Here is an 18967-nt window from a genome sequence, read left to right on the forward strand (position 1 = left end):
TTTAGCCAATTATCAACAGTTGAACGTCTTCCTATATGCGAGACTTTTCATTTTCGTTTAACTGCCGATTCCTGGTCAATTTTGAGGAAAAGGTTTTGCTTATACATGTTATAAGAGCAACTTTTCTTTTTTTGAAATCTAGAAATTATAATCCAACCCTTAAAAATAGTTAAGTATTTAAACATTTCACATCTGAAACAACTGAATACCGATTTCCCCAGGTCAATGTTTTGGGAAAAGGTTTTGCTTACAAAAGCAACTTTTCCTTCGAAATCTAGAAATTATAATCCAACATTTTGTAACTTAACAATTTACATCTGAACCAGCGAAATACCGATTTCCATTAAATTCTTAAATAATGTGTTCAGATGTCAACAGATGTTCAGTCATTTAACATCACTAATTGTTCTATAATATCAAATGAAGAAATAACATTTTCTGCAGCTAGTTCAGATCAATTAATCTGTAATATGAAATGCATTTTTTTTCCCGGTTGATTATCAAATTGAATTCAGTTTTGTACATTTGTTTGTTAAAATGTAAGGAAAATGAAAAAAGGCAAACATTTACAATAATATTTGATCAAGTTCAAAAATAAAACAATTGAAACTAGAGGTACTGTGAGCAATGAGCTCACTAAATAATATCCCCGCCTCTTATATGATTATAATGGAAGAAGTCCATATTTTGCTGTGGCCGGAAAACCCAAAATATGCATCGGATCAAAAAATAAAATAGAAGGTGCACAATGGCAATATGTAATAAAGATTCTTTGAAAGTTTCATTAAATTTCACTAAGTTGTTTAAGAGGAGTAACCGATTACTATATACCCTCCCACTTTTCAAGCGGGGGGGGGGGTATAAAAAAATATGTAATGCGTCATTTCTCTTCAGTATAGATGGATTAAAAGACTCAACATTGAAAAATAATGGCAATTTGATTTCTCTATCCTTTCTAACACCAAATAAGTGCACGAAGTATATAACATCTAATATATAAAAGAAGTAATCCAACCTTACATTAGTCATAGGATTTCAATATTATACAAATGTATATATAATATCTCAACACACTTCAATAGAATACTGCAGCTGAGTACTGTAGTTGATATGTATAGATCGTTCAGGCGCTACTTTTATTTTAATTTGACACTCGCAATTTTATTCGAGCACTCTCTCTTTGCACCTTGGTAGTAGTATGAATATTTGCCACGCTATATTTTGCAAGAAAATAAGGTAATGGATATTAAAAAAAAAATTAAATGACAAAAATTACAAAACAATAATTATCTGAGTTAATTTATTTTTGCATAAAACAACCACTGAACTGTCCATTTATGATCTTATTACCAGATGGTTAGTAAACTCATCAGGTGTCTTCTTTAAACTGGACGTTTCCTCATCAGTCAAATTAATTAATCAATAAATACAATGTAAATCAACTAATTAGCACGAGCCCTATTCTGCAGAGTTGACTTTCGTCTTATTTAGTAGGGGTCCTGAATGATTCCGATTCAGTGAAACATGCTGAAGGATTAACATACATGAATGTCATTTCCCTATCAGAATCAGATCTGTCCACGAGAAAAATTGTTGCATTCCTTTTATAGATTCCAATTATTTGGTGAAAAATATCCGAGGCATTTAATCAATATTATGACTATATGTCCTATGCCGAAATGTAACCTCTAATTGCTTTTCTACTTATGTATTTTCTTGCGTACTTAAACTTGTCTCGCGGATGTTTTGCTCTCTGACGAAATTGTCTTCTAAAATCCCCTCGTTTGCTTGGAATTGATGCGCATTTTTGTGAGAATATACGTAATAAATATGTGACTATCAAATTCGGAATATGGTACAATGTATCAAATGAATTATACTTTGTTAAGAATAACAGGTGTAATATATTGATAAATGTATATTAAAATTAAGCAGACAAAGTAACTAAAATATATCTTAACTGCTTTGATCTCGTAAGCAATAAAGTTAATATGATCCCTAATGCTCTACTCTCATTTGTTTAAACAGAAATACTGACTGGTGGTAACTGAAGGATTTTCGAAAATGTTTCGTCATTTTACGAGTCATTTAACTACATAAAGAACAAAACACTTCTTTTTCATAGATAAAATCTTCCTGTTAATCGATGATGACAACTAGCAGCTTGTGACGACTACCCATAAGTATGGGAGAGGAGGATGTTAATTATTAATTTTTATTACTTAAAACTATGAGAAAATAAATGACCCGCTCACCCTATCATATTTAGTAGACTTGTTTTTCCATCAGATTATAAATATTTAATTTCTGTGTTAAAGACAACCACTTAAGTGTAGAGCGCATTTAGCTACCCTCCTACATTTTGCTGTGCTTGTCCCTCTGTTAATCACAGTATAAATAAATAAATATCACCCTCTAGCTGAGAATTATATCCGTCTTTTCTAGAACTCTGGTTATCCTGAATACACACTTTTCACTTCCGGTGCAAACAATTTTAGAGATATCTTTTCATATTTAATGCTCGGGGAAAAAACCCAGCATATTTTTCATTAAGAAATGTGTAGTTGATGAACTAATTCATATGGAAAGTCATGAGATGAAAAATGTAAGAACGATATGAGCATTTCATTTTACGGGATCAAACTACATTCTTCAGTCAACTGATTGGTCACTGAATAGATTGTTTGGAAAGGTGACTGAATCAAACAGTTCTATCATTCAGTTATGTTTCAGTAAACTTTCAGTCTCAAATTTTGTCCAGAGGAGCAAGGAACAGTTTAGTTTTCTTGGACTTGTAATTTTGAATGTGTTTTTGAAATTTTCTGCAAAATTAGAAACATTTTAGACATTAGTGTTATGGTTAAACAAATTATGAGGAAATGTCATGGAAAATGAAGCTAAAGACCAGTGTTCAAGCAAAAAAATCCTTTAATTGAAGCAATTCAAATTAGCAAATTGGAAGCAGAACAAACAGGGTCCTCTATAACCTCAGAGGTAGGATCAGGTGTCATGGAGGAGTAAGCATTCCCTGCCAACCAATCACAACCACCGTATGCTCCTTTTCATAATTGGACAAACGGGAATCAGTGTGTTATTAATGGTTTAACAATTTGATATTACGAGGTCATTGTATCGACTAAAGAACTTGCAAAGTGATGAATACTTGTCAATAACTTTCAGAATTTTGCTCTTGCGTATCGAATCAACTGCAAGACATAAAATTCATACATGTATTTAAAGGTGATAAGGATATATTTACATCCGCTAAATATTTTCTCCTTTATTTCTTATGAAAACCATTGTCGTAAATGTAACATCGCTAACCACGTCACCTGTGCAGCTTTTTTGCGCAGTAGATATTCGACCAATAAGACGTACAATAACGTTCATATCGATAATACAATATTTTTCTATTTAATTCTTCTTCGATGATTATTTGTAGATATAAATAGAAGCAATAAAATGTATTTGTTTGTTAGTATGAGAATAAACTTTACAGCTATTGCAGAAACAAAACATAACCCGCGTAGGCGAGTGAAACATTTTTTTCTGCAACAGGTGCACATACTAACGACCAGAGTTTAATTATTTCTACACAAATAAAGGAAGTTAAAATAAAAAAATGAAGTCATAACGTTTATCAAAAAGTTTATTATTAGATTATCAATAACTTCATTTTCTAGTAATATATATAAATATGACACAGATGTGTCAGGTTCTGTTATATCTTTTATAACAAGTTCACCAGGGTATGTCGACATTTGAAAGGAGGTTATAATGATATTAATTGTTTATTGATAATACGCCGTTGATATATCAAAATGTTGATCGATGAATAACACAGCACACAGCAATTCTTATGTGTATGTTTTTATGTTCCCCAAACGAAGTTGGGGAACATATTGTTTTTACTCTGTTTCTTATTATGTTCCCCAAACGAAGTTTATATATGAATGTTCCCCAAACGAAGTTGGGGAACATATTGTTTTTACTCTGTTTCTTATTATTATTATTCTTATTATTTTTCTTCCTGGGAAAATTTTGTCCGCGAGTGATCTTGTAAACTACACATCAGACTAAGGTGAAATGTTTATAGGGTCAGTAGACATGTAATGTAGATTTGCGGAATGAAGGTCATTTTGCGCGCACGTGCTTGCAAGAGCGCGCACGTGCAACATGATAAATGACCGATTTAATTGATATAGATGTAACTTTTTAAATTTTTGATGAAATGCTTTAGAACTCATAATATAAGGATATAGTAGTAGCATAGACAGTATGACATGGTCAAAATAGCAAGATCTCACGCGCATGCACGTGCGCTGCATCTGATTGGCTGAAACAAAAATCTCAATATCTGTTCTGTTTTTTTACGAAATGCTTTGAAATTTTGAACATAGCCATGCATTAGGATATCCTACAATATTATATATAGTAATTATCATGAAAACACGTGCATGCACGTGCGCTGCAATCTGATTGGCTGAAACTTTAAACAGCTATAACTCCCTTGGTTTTCAACCAAACAGGATGGGATTTGGAACATAGATAGATAAAATGGAATACTACAAGAAAGGTATGGTCACCATGCACATGCATACACGTGCGTGTACGTGCGTTGCAATCTGATAGGCTGAAACTTTTAACAGGTATAACGCCCTTGGTTTTCAACTATATGGGGTGGGATTTAGAACACAGATAGATGTAATGGACTTCTACAAGAAGGTATGGTCACCGTGCTCATGTATGCACGTGCGTGCACGTGACATGAACGAAATCAAAAATACACTTGAATGAACGTATTTTTTATTACTTTTGGATTAAATACTTTAATTTTTAGTATATTGAAATATATGGATTGTGTAGACAAAATGATATGGTCATTACGCACAGGCATTCGCATGCGCACGCGTACAATGCTAAAATTTGAATGAACTTCGTACACTTCCGGGTAAATGTTGTTAAAGTCTCAAATACGTAGAGTTTGTCTTATTGAATGAAGCTTACAGGTAATATGGCACAAAAAGAGAGAGTTGGGGAGCGTTTGGGGAACATCTGTAACGGTCACCGTTACAATTAGCACTAGTTATTATTATTATTATTCTTTTTTCTTCTTATTTCTTCTCCGGTACTTTTTTGTCCGCGAGTGTTCTCAGAAACTGTTCACCCAACTGAGCTAAAACCTTTTTAGGGTTAATAGGTGTGTTGTGTAGGTGTGCGGAACGAAGGTCATTTTGCGCGCATACGCCTGCACGTGCGGGCGCGTGAAATGACTGAAATGACTAATATATTTAATATAGCCATAACTTTAACATTTTCCGATGAAATGCTTTGAAACTCATTATATAAGGATATATTAATAGTGTAGATAATGTGACACTGTCAAATTAGCAAGAACTCACGCGCATTTACGTGCGCTTCGCTCTGATTGGCTGAAACAAAAATCTCAATATCTTTTCCGTTTTTTGACGAAATGGTATGAAATTTAAAATATAAGCATACTTTAAGATGTCCTACAACATGATGTATAACATTTGTCATGAAAGCATGCGCATGCACGTGCGCTGCAATCTGATTGGCTTAAACTTCAAATGGCTGTAACTCCCTTGTTTTTCAACCAACCACGATAAGATTTAGAACATAGACAGACACAATAGACTCCTATAAGAAGTTACGGTCATCATGCACATGCATGCACGCGCATGCACGTGCGCTTTGCTCCGATTAGCTGAAACAAAAATCTCAATATCTTACTTGTTTTTTGACAAAATACTTTGAATTTTAAAACATAATCATACCTTAATACGTCCTAAACTATGATATATAAAAGTTTTCAAGAAACCACGCCCATGCACGTGTGCTGCGATCTGATTGGCTTAAACTTTAAATGCCTATAACTTTTTTGATTCTCAACAAAACAGGATGAAATTTAGAATATGAATAGATATGACGGATTCTTACATTATGCTACTATCAAACTTGAATGCAAGGACTTGCATGCACGTGTGCGCGCGCAATGCGTTAAATGACCGATTTACTTGATATAGTCGTAATTTTTTTTATGAAACGTTTCAAAATTCAAAGAATAGAAACACATTAAAAGTGTAGTCACGATGATATAGCTTTCATGCATTGCACCTTCGCGCGCGTGCAATGATCAAATGACTTGTATACTTGATATGGCCGTTACTTTTATATTTCTTTATGAAATGCTTTGATGACCTTGACCTTTGACCTTGACCTTTGACCCCTTGACCCAAAGGTCACAATCCAGCTCAAGTTCGTAGATGTATTTACAAACTCACTTTAACAAATGCTTAGAATAAAAAAGTCAACACCCCCCCCCCCTTCTCCTTAAAAAAAAAATCAATAACAACGTAGAAAATTTCTCTGAATCTCGATCAACACCTGGGATCGACATAAAATTTCACTTAAGGTGCAGAAAAGACTTCATAGAAAGTTTCCTGAAAGTTTTACGGTAAGTCTCTAAAGTATATAGAAATTATGAATTTTTACGGCAAAAATTACAAATTCTGTCGTGTTTGAAATTTAAGTGCAGACGAACAAAGATATGATATAAACCTTTTAAAGCCTATTTCTCCAGATGTCGTTAATAGCATTCAATTCTACTGATATGAATTAATATTTTAATACCAAGCATTCTTCTTTTATTTCACCATTGAAATTTATCTGAATTTTTTTTAGAATTACACAATCCCCAGAAATAGCGAGTTTCGGTATATTAAAAAGCAATACACGTTTCTTTCCAGTAAAACCTCACGTGTTTGAATTCATGAAAAAATATTGATAAGGGGGTGTTAAACAATACCTGTCACATTAGCTGACACCAAAAAACCAGGGTACGTACACGACATTTTCTGATTTATTTGCATATGCAAACAGGGCTACCCTCAAATCCACGTGTTTTCCATGTCTTTATAAACATCACAAAAGCACCCCAGGAAGTAGCCTCCTATGCCCTGGAGAAATAGTTCCTGTCAAAAAACTTTATTTATTTATAGAGTAGATAAAATTTCCTAGGCACAGGTACCAGAGTTGTCAAACTGGCCTGGAAGGAAATTAAAAAAACTCTCAAAAGAAAGGAAAATCGGCTTAATGTATGGACCTACAATTGACTAAGTTCATTTTGATTGGTCAATTACCGGTGTGGTACCCCTAGTCGCCTTGAACCCAGTCCTGTCTTTCTGAAGAAAACCAACTCCGAGCCCGATGTAAAAATCTTAGTAGAGAAATGAGAATTTGAATTTTGCTGCCTTATTATGTTCCCCAAACGAAGTTTGGGAACATATTGTTTTTACTCTGTTTCTTATTATGTTCCCCAAACGGAGTTTGGGAACATATTGTTTTTACTCGGTTTCTTATTATTATTATTATTCTTTTTTTTCTTCTTTGTTCTCCGGTACTTTTTTTGTCCGCGAGTGTTCTCAGAAACTGTTCACCCAACTGAGCTAAAACCTTTTTAGGGTTAATAGGTGTGTAGTGTAGGTGTGCAACACGAAGGTTATTTTGCGCGCATACGCATGCACGTGCGGGAGCGTGAAATGAGTGAAATGACGGATATACATTATATAGCCATAACTTTAACATTTTTTTGATGAAAATTTTTAAAACTCATTTAATAAGGATGTATTAATAGTGTAGATAATGTGACACTGTCAAATTAGCACGAACTCACGCGCATGCACGTGCGCTTCGATCTGATTGGCTGCAACAAAAATCTCAATATCTTTTCTGTTTTTTTGAAGAAATGCTATGAAATTTAAAATATAGGTATACTTTAGGATGTACTACAATATGATATATAACAATTGTCATGTAAACACGCGAATGCACGTGCGCTGCAATCTGATTGGCTTAAACTTTAAATGGGTATAACTCCTCTGATTTTCAACCAAACAGGATGGGATTTAAAACATAGATAGACATAGTGGACTCCTACAAAAACGTATGGTCATCATGCACATGCATGCACGTGAGATGGGTAAAATTAAAAATACACTTGATGAAGCGTATTTTTTAATACTTTTGGATTAAATGCTTTATTATTTTATTATATTGATGTATATAGATAGTGTAGACAAGATAATATGGTCATTACGCACATGCATTTACATGTGCACGCGTGCAGATACTAAAATTGGATTTTAGTCGGTATACTTCAGGGAAACGTTGTTAAAGTGTAAAATGCATAGAGTTTGTCTTTTTTAATGAAGCTTAAAGGGAGTATGGCACCAAAAGGGAGTTGGGGAGCGTTTGGGGAACATCTGTAACGGTTCCCGTTACAATTAGCCCTAGTTATTATTATTTTTCTTCTTCTTCTTCTTCCTGGGTACTTTTTTGTCCGGGAGTGATCTTGTAAACTGTTGATCCGATGTATGTAAAACCTTTTTAGGGTCAGTAGACATGTTATGTAGATTTGCGGAATCAAGGTCATTTTGTGCGCACGTGCTTGCAAGAGCGCGCACGTGCATCATGTGAAATGACCAATATAATGTATATTGCCTTAACTTTTCTATTTTTTGATGAAATGCTTTGAAACTCATAGTGTAAAGATATATTAGTAATATAGACAAGATGACATGGTCAAAATAGCAAGATCTCACGCGCATGCACGTGCGCTTTGCTCTGATTGGCTGAAACTAAAGTCTCTATATCTTTCTTGTTTTTTGACGAAATCCTTTGAAATTTTGAACATAGCCATGCATAAGGATATCCTACAACATGGTATATAGCAATTATCATGAAAACACGTGAATGCACGTGCGCTGCAATCTGATTGGCTGAAACTTTAAATTGCTATAACTCCCTTGGTTTTCAACCAAACAGGATAAGATTTGGAACATAGATATATATAATCGACTTCTACAACAAGGTATGGTCACCATGCACAGGCATACACGTGCGTGTACGTGCACTGCAATCTGATTGGCTGAAACTTAAAACAGCCATAACTCCCTTGGTTTTCAACCAAACAGGATGGGATTTGGAACATAGATATATATACTGGACTTCTACAAGAAGGTATGGTCACTATGCACATGCATATATGTGCGTGTACATGCGCTGCAATCTGATTGGCTGAAACTTTAAACAGGTATAACTCCCTTGGTTTTCAACCAAACGGGGTGGGATTTAGAAAATACATGTAGATAGATGTAATGGACTTCTACAAAAATGTATGGTCACCATGCTCATGTATGCACGTGCGTGCACGTGAAATGGGAAAAATCAAAAATACACTTGAATGGCCGTTTTTTTTTGTTTTTTTTTTTTTGTTTGTTTTTTTTTATACTTTTGGATTATATTTAGCATATTAAAATATATAGATTGTGTAGACAATATCATATGGTCATTACGCACTCGTATGCATTCACATGCGCAAGTGTGCAATAATAAAATTTGAATGAACATGGTACACTTCTTGGTAAACGTTGTTAAAGTCTCAAATGCATAGAGTTTGTCTTATTTAATTACGCCTACATGGAATATGATTATAAAAGGGAGTTGGGGAGCGTTTGGGGAACATCTGTAACGGTCCCCGTTACAATTAGCACTAGTTTTTTTTGTTTTTGTTTGTTTTTTAAATACTGCCTTTATATATGAATTACAAAAATAGGTCTGCAAATTAATAGCGGGGCGCAATTGGTACTAATACAATCAATGCAATTCCGACAGATGTTTGGAAGACCTGATATTCCAAAACTTCGTAGAAATTGTCAATCAGAGCAATTTTTATTATCTATTTTCAGAGTACATTTATGTACATTCAGAATGTTTCTTAGAAAAATAATTTTGCAAATGACAAATGACAAAGTATGTATATTTACCAGTTCCATTTTTATTAAAAAGAGCAGATGTCTGTCATGTCAAAAAAAAAGTCCACTTTAGTAAGAGAGCTATGAATTTAAGTTGGATTTACCACTTGCAGAGTTCATCTAGATCACCACTAGCTTAGTTCATCTAAATTGAATTACATTTGTAATACAGAGAATGTTGTTACTTGCTTTGTCAACTTGGACCAATACAATTTTATCATGTAACCTATCTAATACTTTTTTCAATTAATCAAACACAGAGGAGAATTTTTCTTTATTTCCATAATCTCTTTATATGCGAGAATTTATAAGTATTTGTTTGGTAATTTACTTTTTTTATCATTTGATGAAAATTCATTCTAAGCACCTTGTAATGCACAGTTTATGCTGATTTTTAGTCAAAGAATTTCTAATATTTCTAATCATACTTTGATCTTAAATTAATACTATCTTGAAAAAATGTCCATCAGTAAAGTATATTATGAAGTACCGTAGATTCCTAATCATATGCGAGGAATTAATTTCCGCGTAATTTCGCGAGAGGCATCACTCGCGAAATAATATTACTGGCTTTTTATTTTTAGGTTACTGAAATCCATTTAAATTCTACTGATCAACCTTCCATTCGCGAATTCTTATTCCTGCGTTTTGACGTTCAAGAAGTTATAAAAAGTACTCGCGAAAAATAAGGAATTTACAGTACGAATGAGCTAACGTATGGGCTTTTAAAAACAGACGTCGGTAGCTGAATGAAAAGCTTTGCTTTAAGACTTCTTTAAACAAAATGTTCGTCCTCCATACAGCGCCTTAAAATATTATATAATCAAGAACAGAAGAACAATGCATTTTAAACACATTAAAATCAATTGATGTGTATTTTTAGACGGGGGATGGATGTGTAAAAAAGAAAGAAATGCAAAAGAAAATGAATGTACTACTAATCCTTTTTAAACCATTTAAGTACAAAGGGCTCCGAGAGTCTGATATTCGAATTTACAGACCTAGTGTACTTTCGTTGAGGCAAATGCCTTGGCTGGATGATGTGAGTTATGTGTGTAAGTGGTGTCGAAAATAACAAATTTCTCTCTGTAGTTCTAAAAGCCTGTAGAGAAACTTGGAGAAAAAAATCGATTACTTTACGCATAGACAAGCGGTATGAGAGAAAGCAGAGAGGATAAAACAATCCTTTGAAAGTAAGGAAACCAGAAATTAGCCTGGTCGGAAGAATACTATCAAGAGATTAACCAAATAAGTTAGATCTTGGGGGAGTTAATATCTAGGAATAATTTACATAGCAGATATAATTACATCGATGATAACCCCTTTTTTTCTAACCACGAGGTAGCTATATGTTTTATTGACACTTAGCCTCTTTATATTGTAATAAGATTATGTCCACTGATGGCAAAAACTGTTACATCAGTGTTTTTGGGACTTCTACATTATCAGAGTGCCTGTATCATTATGGTTCTTAGCCAGGTTGTGTGTTAAACGACTTTCTGGATACACTGTACTTTATAAATGTGATTCATTGAAAATCATCCAAACGTTTGTTGATAAACATACATATTATATTAAATATAAACAATAAAATGTCTCGTTGTTTGTATAAGTATGGGAATATACAGAAAAATTACGGAACCCAAATACGCGGTTTATGTATTTTTTTGGAACAGTTGTAATTTTAATTCCTTCACTAACAACTAGAAAATATATTTGAAACAATCTTTGTGATTTTAGATTATTCGAAATAATAAAGATTAGCAATACAATTTTACATATATGCATACAATTTGATTTAACCAACATGAGAATTCTATTTTAAAAACAATCTCAAAATTTGCAAGAAATCATTTTTGTAATAAGATCAACCTAATATAATTGCAACGTTTTAGTCTTTTTTTTTAAAGATTATGCAATATAGGCTAATTTGTCTACTTTGATGCAAAAAGTAGAAAAAAGACTTAGATATTTATTATATACACTAGCATATTATATGAACACTGTTAAAACATTTTTTTATTAACCTTTACGAACAAATATTTGTTTTTATTCACTTGTACTTATGGGCCTTAAAGTTAAGAGTTAATAAAAAATGGAATTGAACTTTCGAACAACTAAGGTACTCTTAACGTCAAAATATGTATGAAATGCTATTGTATCTAAACGGCAACAGGAACCATAAACTATATTCATATTATGAAGATCTCAACATATTTACATTTTTAATAATACACTGAACGAGAAATTGTTAAAGCTGTTTCTACAATTTCTATGTTCCGAATATGATAATTTAGCACTGCTTTTTTGCAAAAGCAAGGACATTTCCCTATGAACAATAGTACAGACGCACCACTGTAGAGTTTTGGTGATTTAGATGTTAGAAGATTAAAACTGAACATCGGAATATAACTATCTGGGAAAGAGTAGATTGCCAATGGTTTCATTAAATGATCTAACATCCTTTTATTTGCAATGTGAAGTTATACATTTACAGAAGAACAAAATGCAAACATAAGCACAATCTAACGTGTTTACAGACGCCATTAGGCAAAGCGTCAAATGGACAACCAGAGACAATCGCAGAAGCGAGGTGGTCCTCGATTTATACACTCAGTACCTCCAGGCGATCAAAAAAAGCATGGTTAAACAAAGGAAATGTGTTAATATTGGGTTTAGAGCAGGTCGATGGATAGTCTTTCTCTAATTGAAAGTGGGGTTCTATATTTACACACAGCGCTCACAAACAACGTTAGTAATTGCTGCCGTTTTCCGAAAAAAAGTTCTTTTAACAAGCGTAAATGAAACATTCAGACGTAAAAACAGATGAACTCACGAAGGGAGAAAGCTTAATTATTATATTGTTGCTGATTGAATTCGTGGGGAAGAGTAGATCTTTCATCTTTTGGCTTAATTAGTATACTGAATCGGAAAAAAAAGTTTAATCAGCTGTATTTAAAATTTGAGTAAAATCCTTTCACCTACTTTAAACAATCCTTACTTTTGAATTTTCGGATTGAAAACAATTATTAAAACATTCGATTAAAGTGTAGGTAAATTTAAAATATAGATAACCGAATTTTGATCTTTTCAATTCTTTGAAATCTTTGCAATTTCAGACAACCTTTATTTGGTTAAATCCTTTTTATATTTATTCTTCATTATTCAAGTGTTGTTAATTCCAAGATTAAGATTTTGTTTTTCATTATATATAGTTTATCAAAGTATTTCACTTCAGAACTTTTCGTGCTTCATAATTTTTGATGGAAATTTTGATGAAGTGTTAGTATAAAAATGGTTAATATAGTCCCTTCCCTAACTAATAATTCTATAGTTATTTTTATTTTACTATTGTTATTTATAGCTTAATCAATGTTAAAAGTATTTTTAAATGTCAGTCAACGTAGAAACTATAGTGCATCATAATAACTGCTAAGTTCAGAAAGTATATCTATATTGCATTAATTTAAATTCTTAAATGAGAATATTTCTTGTTATTAAAACTCAAATGTATATTAAAAACTATTGCCATCATGTCACAGCATGAATATTGAAAAAAAAATATTTAGACTAGTACCATTTGTATACTCCGTTGGAGAGAAGGGTAGAAGAAGTACGGAAGCCCTGGAGGGACATTGACTTACTTGTTATGACTTATTTGTTACAACTTTTTTGTTTTGACTTATTTGTTTTGAGAGTTTTTTTGTTACTTCTAACTAAGTGTAGGTAAGCTATTGAGAACGATTAATTGTAGTTTTGCAGTTAAACGTACAAAACTGATGTGATTACTAAATTTTAATCTGTTAATTACGGACGCCATTCAGAGATATTGACTTATTCCTAATGTGTTTTTGACTTATTTCTTAAGTATTTTGACTTAGTTCTTATGTGTTTTGTCTTAGTTCTTATGAATTAACTGTGAATTCTTTTTATTTTGAATTTGTTCTGACAAGTTTAGTTTACAAGATGAAGACAACGTATAGTTTCAGAAAAAAGTCCTTGAATTTATTACTAACGACAAAATGAAATACATAGTAGTGAGATGTCAGTTTGTCAATCATCATGCAAACTTGAAGTTACATATATGAATTACGTAATAACTTTTAGAAAATAAGAATTAAGTTATAACAACAAAAAGAATATTTACTTTAGAAATCACAACTGTACTGGACGTTAAAGAACAATTTGTTAATCAAAAACCACAGTTAAAATAGGACTAAATATCATTTTTATCATAAAAGTAAGCCAAGCAACAGGTTTTCAATAGCTTTCTTACACTTAGTTTTAACTAGCTACGAAACATTCACAACAAATAAGTCAAAACAAAAAAGTTATAACAAATAAGTCATAACAAGTAAGTCAATGTCCCTCCAGGGTTTCCGTAAAGAAGTGAAAAATATGCAGATGAAAAAAAGAAAAACAGGTCAACCATGACCTTTTAGTTTTTGGCGTGTAAATTCAATAAGGATAAGTTTAAAAAATCAAATTCTGAAGTGTCTTTGTAAAAGCTTACAAAGATCTTGTGTCATGTAGGTATGAGCATCCCTGCCGACAGGTCAAAATGCCGTGTGCGCCTTGTCATGATCGGGAAATAACGGAAAAATCCGTCTACGATTCAGTGTGTAATGGCCTAACAATTAGTATGAAAAAACACCAGTCAGCATTTGTCTTTATGATAGTTTGTATTTGCTGAAAAGGTCACAGTGTCGACCACAGAACTTACGAAATGATGATTTTTAAACCAGACTGATCATAATCTTGTTTCATCAACTTTTTTGGTCAAATTATCTCGTTTTATCAATTGTTCATACATAGAGCATGCTCATGCGTATCGAGTCAACTGAGAGAAATAAACCCAGTGCGCTGGTGATAAAGGAATATTGGATAATAATAAAAAATGGATGTTGAAGATTGAAAAGTAAAGTCATCACGTTTGTCATGAAGCTTTGTAGCTAGATAACAATTCACGTCTTTTTCAAGTAAATGTCATAGTTGTATAATGGTTTCTATGAATTTTTTACTTTTTTTCAATAATATAAGTAACGTTCACCCTTAACTGTGCTTGTTATGTCTCAACCTAAATATATTTTTTTTAAATTTTGAGTAATTTTGATAGGTTTTTATTTCAGGATATACACAGGTTCCCTATTTCCACGAGACGGAACCAAACATTACAGTTCACACAGGACAAACAGCGATTCTACGGTGCACAATAGAAAACCTGGGTCCTAAAATGGTAAAATTATTGCTTAGGGTGTCATAACTCATAACCTTTGAATCATTGGTAAGAAACCAAAGGTCAGGCTAGCACCAATGGCCTCATGGGAAATATAATACTAGGAATTCTATTTCTTCTCCTGTAATGATTTAGATATTAAGAATGCAACGGAGAGGTCAAATAAGCCGATTCCGAGAGGACGCAGGTGATTAACGCTAATATGTTCCCGAAACAATTGGCTTTGGGCACCGTATATTATTCTGCTCAGTGGTTAACCTTGGACAAAGAGAGAAATTTTCCCGATCTTCTTCTTAAGCTAAGACAATGGTCTATAGAGAAACATGACAGCCGAATATATATATTCGACAAGGAGACTTTCTACACGTCAATATCTTGGAAGGCGAAAATCAAATAAAATGAATGCTTTGACGTCTTCTCGATTTAGTCGTCAAAATGATGCCATTCGTCAAGTTCCGATCGCCTCGAGAATTTGCTTTTTAACTAATGATGCCAAAAAAGGAATTCCCTGAACATCACTTACGTTCAGTTAACTATTTTGCTTGCTTATCATATTTGCACTTGGTAGGCTATTAAAGGAGCATGGACACATTTTCAACTGAATTTTTAAAACCAATTTTAATGTTTACAATTCCTAACTCAGGCATCATCTAATGATCAGCAAAAATTTGAACATCATTTGTTGATTAATAAACGAGATACAGAACGTAACATAATAAAATCAAGGCTTGTACTGTTTTTACAAATAGAAAATATCATTTTTATAACAAAATGAAATTCAGCAAATCATTAGAAACTGTCGAATTGAATTTGGAATTTACTTCTTTATTGAAATTATCTGCATTGAACTAACAAATATTAGTAAATTAACCTATGTAAATAAAAACATGACAAGGACCCTGTTTACATAACAAAGGTTTTGAGCCCTAAATATATCTTGTACCTCGACAACTAACGTTCAAATTTTTTATGATCGTTAGAAAGACCTTAGTTACTATATATTTTAAAACTGAAGAAATGAATTTGAAATATTTAGCTGAAACTGTGACCATGCCCCTTTAAAGTTATTTCTCGAAACTTGAAATCAAGGAATTTTTGTCTGTCAGAAATGTCAGCGTGGTCTAGATACAAGATATAATCTGTTTACATATATTCTCTTCTTTAGGAAGACCGATATTCTTAGAGAAGCTGGAGTTTCGGCTGTCGTTCTTTCTGATTAGTTTGAAACATTTGAAATAAAAACAAAACGAAGATAGCAAACAGTGTTTAGCTTCAAATATCTAGTAAACAAAATGACCCGTGAACAGCACAAAACCACAAACCCCTGGATACAAAACGATGGGATCTCATATGAAGCAGTAAACATCCCCTGTCAAATGTTTCACTCACCATAATGTCTACATTTCGACCATATATAAACGGAATACTCTGCATTTTTTTAACATGTAAAATTTTACATTTCTAAAAAGATATCATCATTCCATGTATACCTTTGATTGGACCATAGAGAGCAAACGTTTGGTAATTATTCTCGTTCTTTGATTACCATCGTGGATTTTATTCTTTTTTGAGATTTGTTGGACAATGGTCTAAATCATAGCCACTTGTTTCTGAAGAAAAAAATACTGTATGGTTTAAAAATAATACAAGATATCTCTAGCATGTTTTTTACCGTAAAATATAAGGGTCAACCAGGGGATGCTTACTTCTCAGATGTGTCTGATCCCAACTCTTGAATTTCCATAGGGTAGTGTTTTTCACGCTCTTCACGGATTTGTATTGTATATAGATTTTTTGAGATAGATAACTGTTTGTTTTCTTCACTCTTTTTTTTTCATACTGTAGATGTTGATAAAGAGATGGAGTTTTCTTCGCCAAAAAAAATATTTTAAAAAATGTTTCTGATTACCAGGTGGTCTGGCGCAAACTCGGTTCCGGATATCCACTAACAATTGGTGAAATGATCTTTCCCGCTAATGATAAAATCGACCTCCAACAGAAGAAAGACTGGATGGGCCGGGATCATTGGAACCTGGTCATCAAACGGGTGGATCCAAGCGATGCGGGGCAGTACGAGTGTCAAGTCTCTTCCTCTAAATCTTTCGTGTACCTGGTGCAACTAAACGTAATAGGTTTGTAGTCTACAGTATAGGGCTATTAGTAAGTCATAATAGCATTTTTACATTATATTTCATTGAAAAACCAATTTTTAAGAACTTGTTGTGGAGTCAATTTTAGCTCAATATCCTCGATTTTTTCCACAGAATCATGCAGAATAGTTCAAATTTTCTTATATAAAAATCCCAAACAAAATGATACAAAAATCATTGAAAATAAATTATGAAATTGTCAAGACAAAAATTTTAATTTACTATGAATTTTAAATAAACTTAATAAATTAGAGTCTTGAAATTTTTATTTCGCACTTGACACTTATGAAATCACCGCAGTGCCTAAAGATAAATGATTTTGAAATACTGTGAAGAAACTGCAAAGAATTCTGTATTTTATGGTGTAAAAAATGAGCAACAAAGAACACTGCAATAATAATTTTTAAAAATGCATTTTGAATGAAATATATAATGAAAAAATAAAATTATGACTCACTTATTGCCAGGTACTGTATATCTGTAAAATCTCTTGTTAGATTTAGGTGAATTTATTTGTTGTATTTCCAAGGCTTCAAGAAAAACTATTTCATTAGATTAATCGTTAACTGCTCATGCAAGCATCCATGTACATTCAAATTTGTTCGAATCATGGACAAAGGGAAACATTAATGTTGTATGAAATAGTCACGTTCTTATCTGATCTTTCGGCATATGTCCAACCGAAGTCTAAGGATTAAATACTCTGAGTCTGTTTGGGACTAGATCTTTATAAAAAAAATAGTAATGGTTGCAAGATAATTTAAAATTCAACAATTAAGACAAAATTATGTTGGATGCACGAAGCATCATTGATATCTGATTTGTGGTTAACATGGATCGACTCCACCATCCATTTTATACTTCACCACAGAAATATGATCTTCATCATAGTGTGCCAAGAGCCCTTAATGTATTTTGTCACATAACGTTCACATAAATCCAATTTTATTTGTTTTACATAAGAAGATTGATTTCATTTGATCCAGACGGGGAACCTATGTTTTACGTTAAGTTTATTAACTTAACAACTAAACCGATATGGTTGTAAATTTTGACATATATTTTTGAATGTTTGGAAATTTGAAGAAGTAGAGGTGAATAAGAGGCCTTTTGATACTTGAATACTTCTTCCATGGATGAAGGATGAATGACCTATCGATTTATTTATTTGCATGCACACGTGCATTTATCACTTTAATCAGGTTCTTTGTACTAAGTTAGAAGGTAATACAGATCATTGCAGGAACTGTCCGGGGAATATCCGGTCTCTTTCAAACGTTGGCATGTATTCCGAGAAAATTTGCAAAGTCACACAACATTATAATTATTAATTCAGTCAATTGAAGGGACTCTTCACAAAAACGATGCCCATGAATCTTGAGGGAAGTCAACAGTAAACTAGATTAAAGAAATAAATACTTGTAACGATTGTCTTAGTGTTGGTAATATACACGCTAGATCCTCATTATGCTGACTAATTCTGGTCAGAAATAGCCAACTATGTGATCAATTTTTTTAAAACGGAAAACAGATACCAATAATCCCTATTTACAAGAATTTTCAAGGACATGACTATGAATTTTTTTTTCAAATGGAAAGTCATATTACACATTAATATTGATTATACATGTAGTTGAAGTTGATAAATCTTGTTATTGCATTTATTGAAATTGATACATGTATAAAATATTAACAAGAATTTGAAATGAAAATGATTGAAGCGACTGGATTCAAAATGAAAGTCT

At 32.7% G+C, this 18967-nt stretch overlaps 1 protein-coding gene across 2 annotated transcripts in view; it reads left to right on the forward strand.

Annotated features, from left to right (window-relative positions):
• The window catches only part of LOC134252247 (basement membrane-specific heparan sulfate proteoglycan core protein-like), a 32095-nt gene that overhangs the window by 4273 nt on the left and 8855 nt on the right, over positions 1-18967 (forward strand). For both annotated transcript variants that reach the window (XM_062734675.1, XM_062734676.1), the window contains exons 3-4: positions 14966-15072; positions 16985-17204. In XM_062734675.1, coding sequence (XP_062590659.1) covers positions 14966-15072; positions 16985-17204 — 327 coding nt within the window. The remainder of the gene's footprint in view (positions 1-14965; positions 15073-16984; positions 17205-18967) is intronic.

Source organism: Saccostrea cucullata, unplaced genomic scaffold, assembly GCF_032062105.1.
Source record: "Saccostrea cucullata isolate Sc308-1 unplaced genomic scaffold, CSIRO_AGI_Scuc_v1 ctg130, whole genome shotgun sequence".
Classification (NCBI taxonomy): Eukaryota; Metazoa; Mollusca; class Bivalvia; order Ostreida; family Ostreidae; genus Saccostrea; species Saccostrea cuccullata.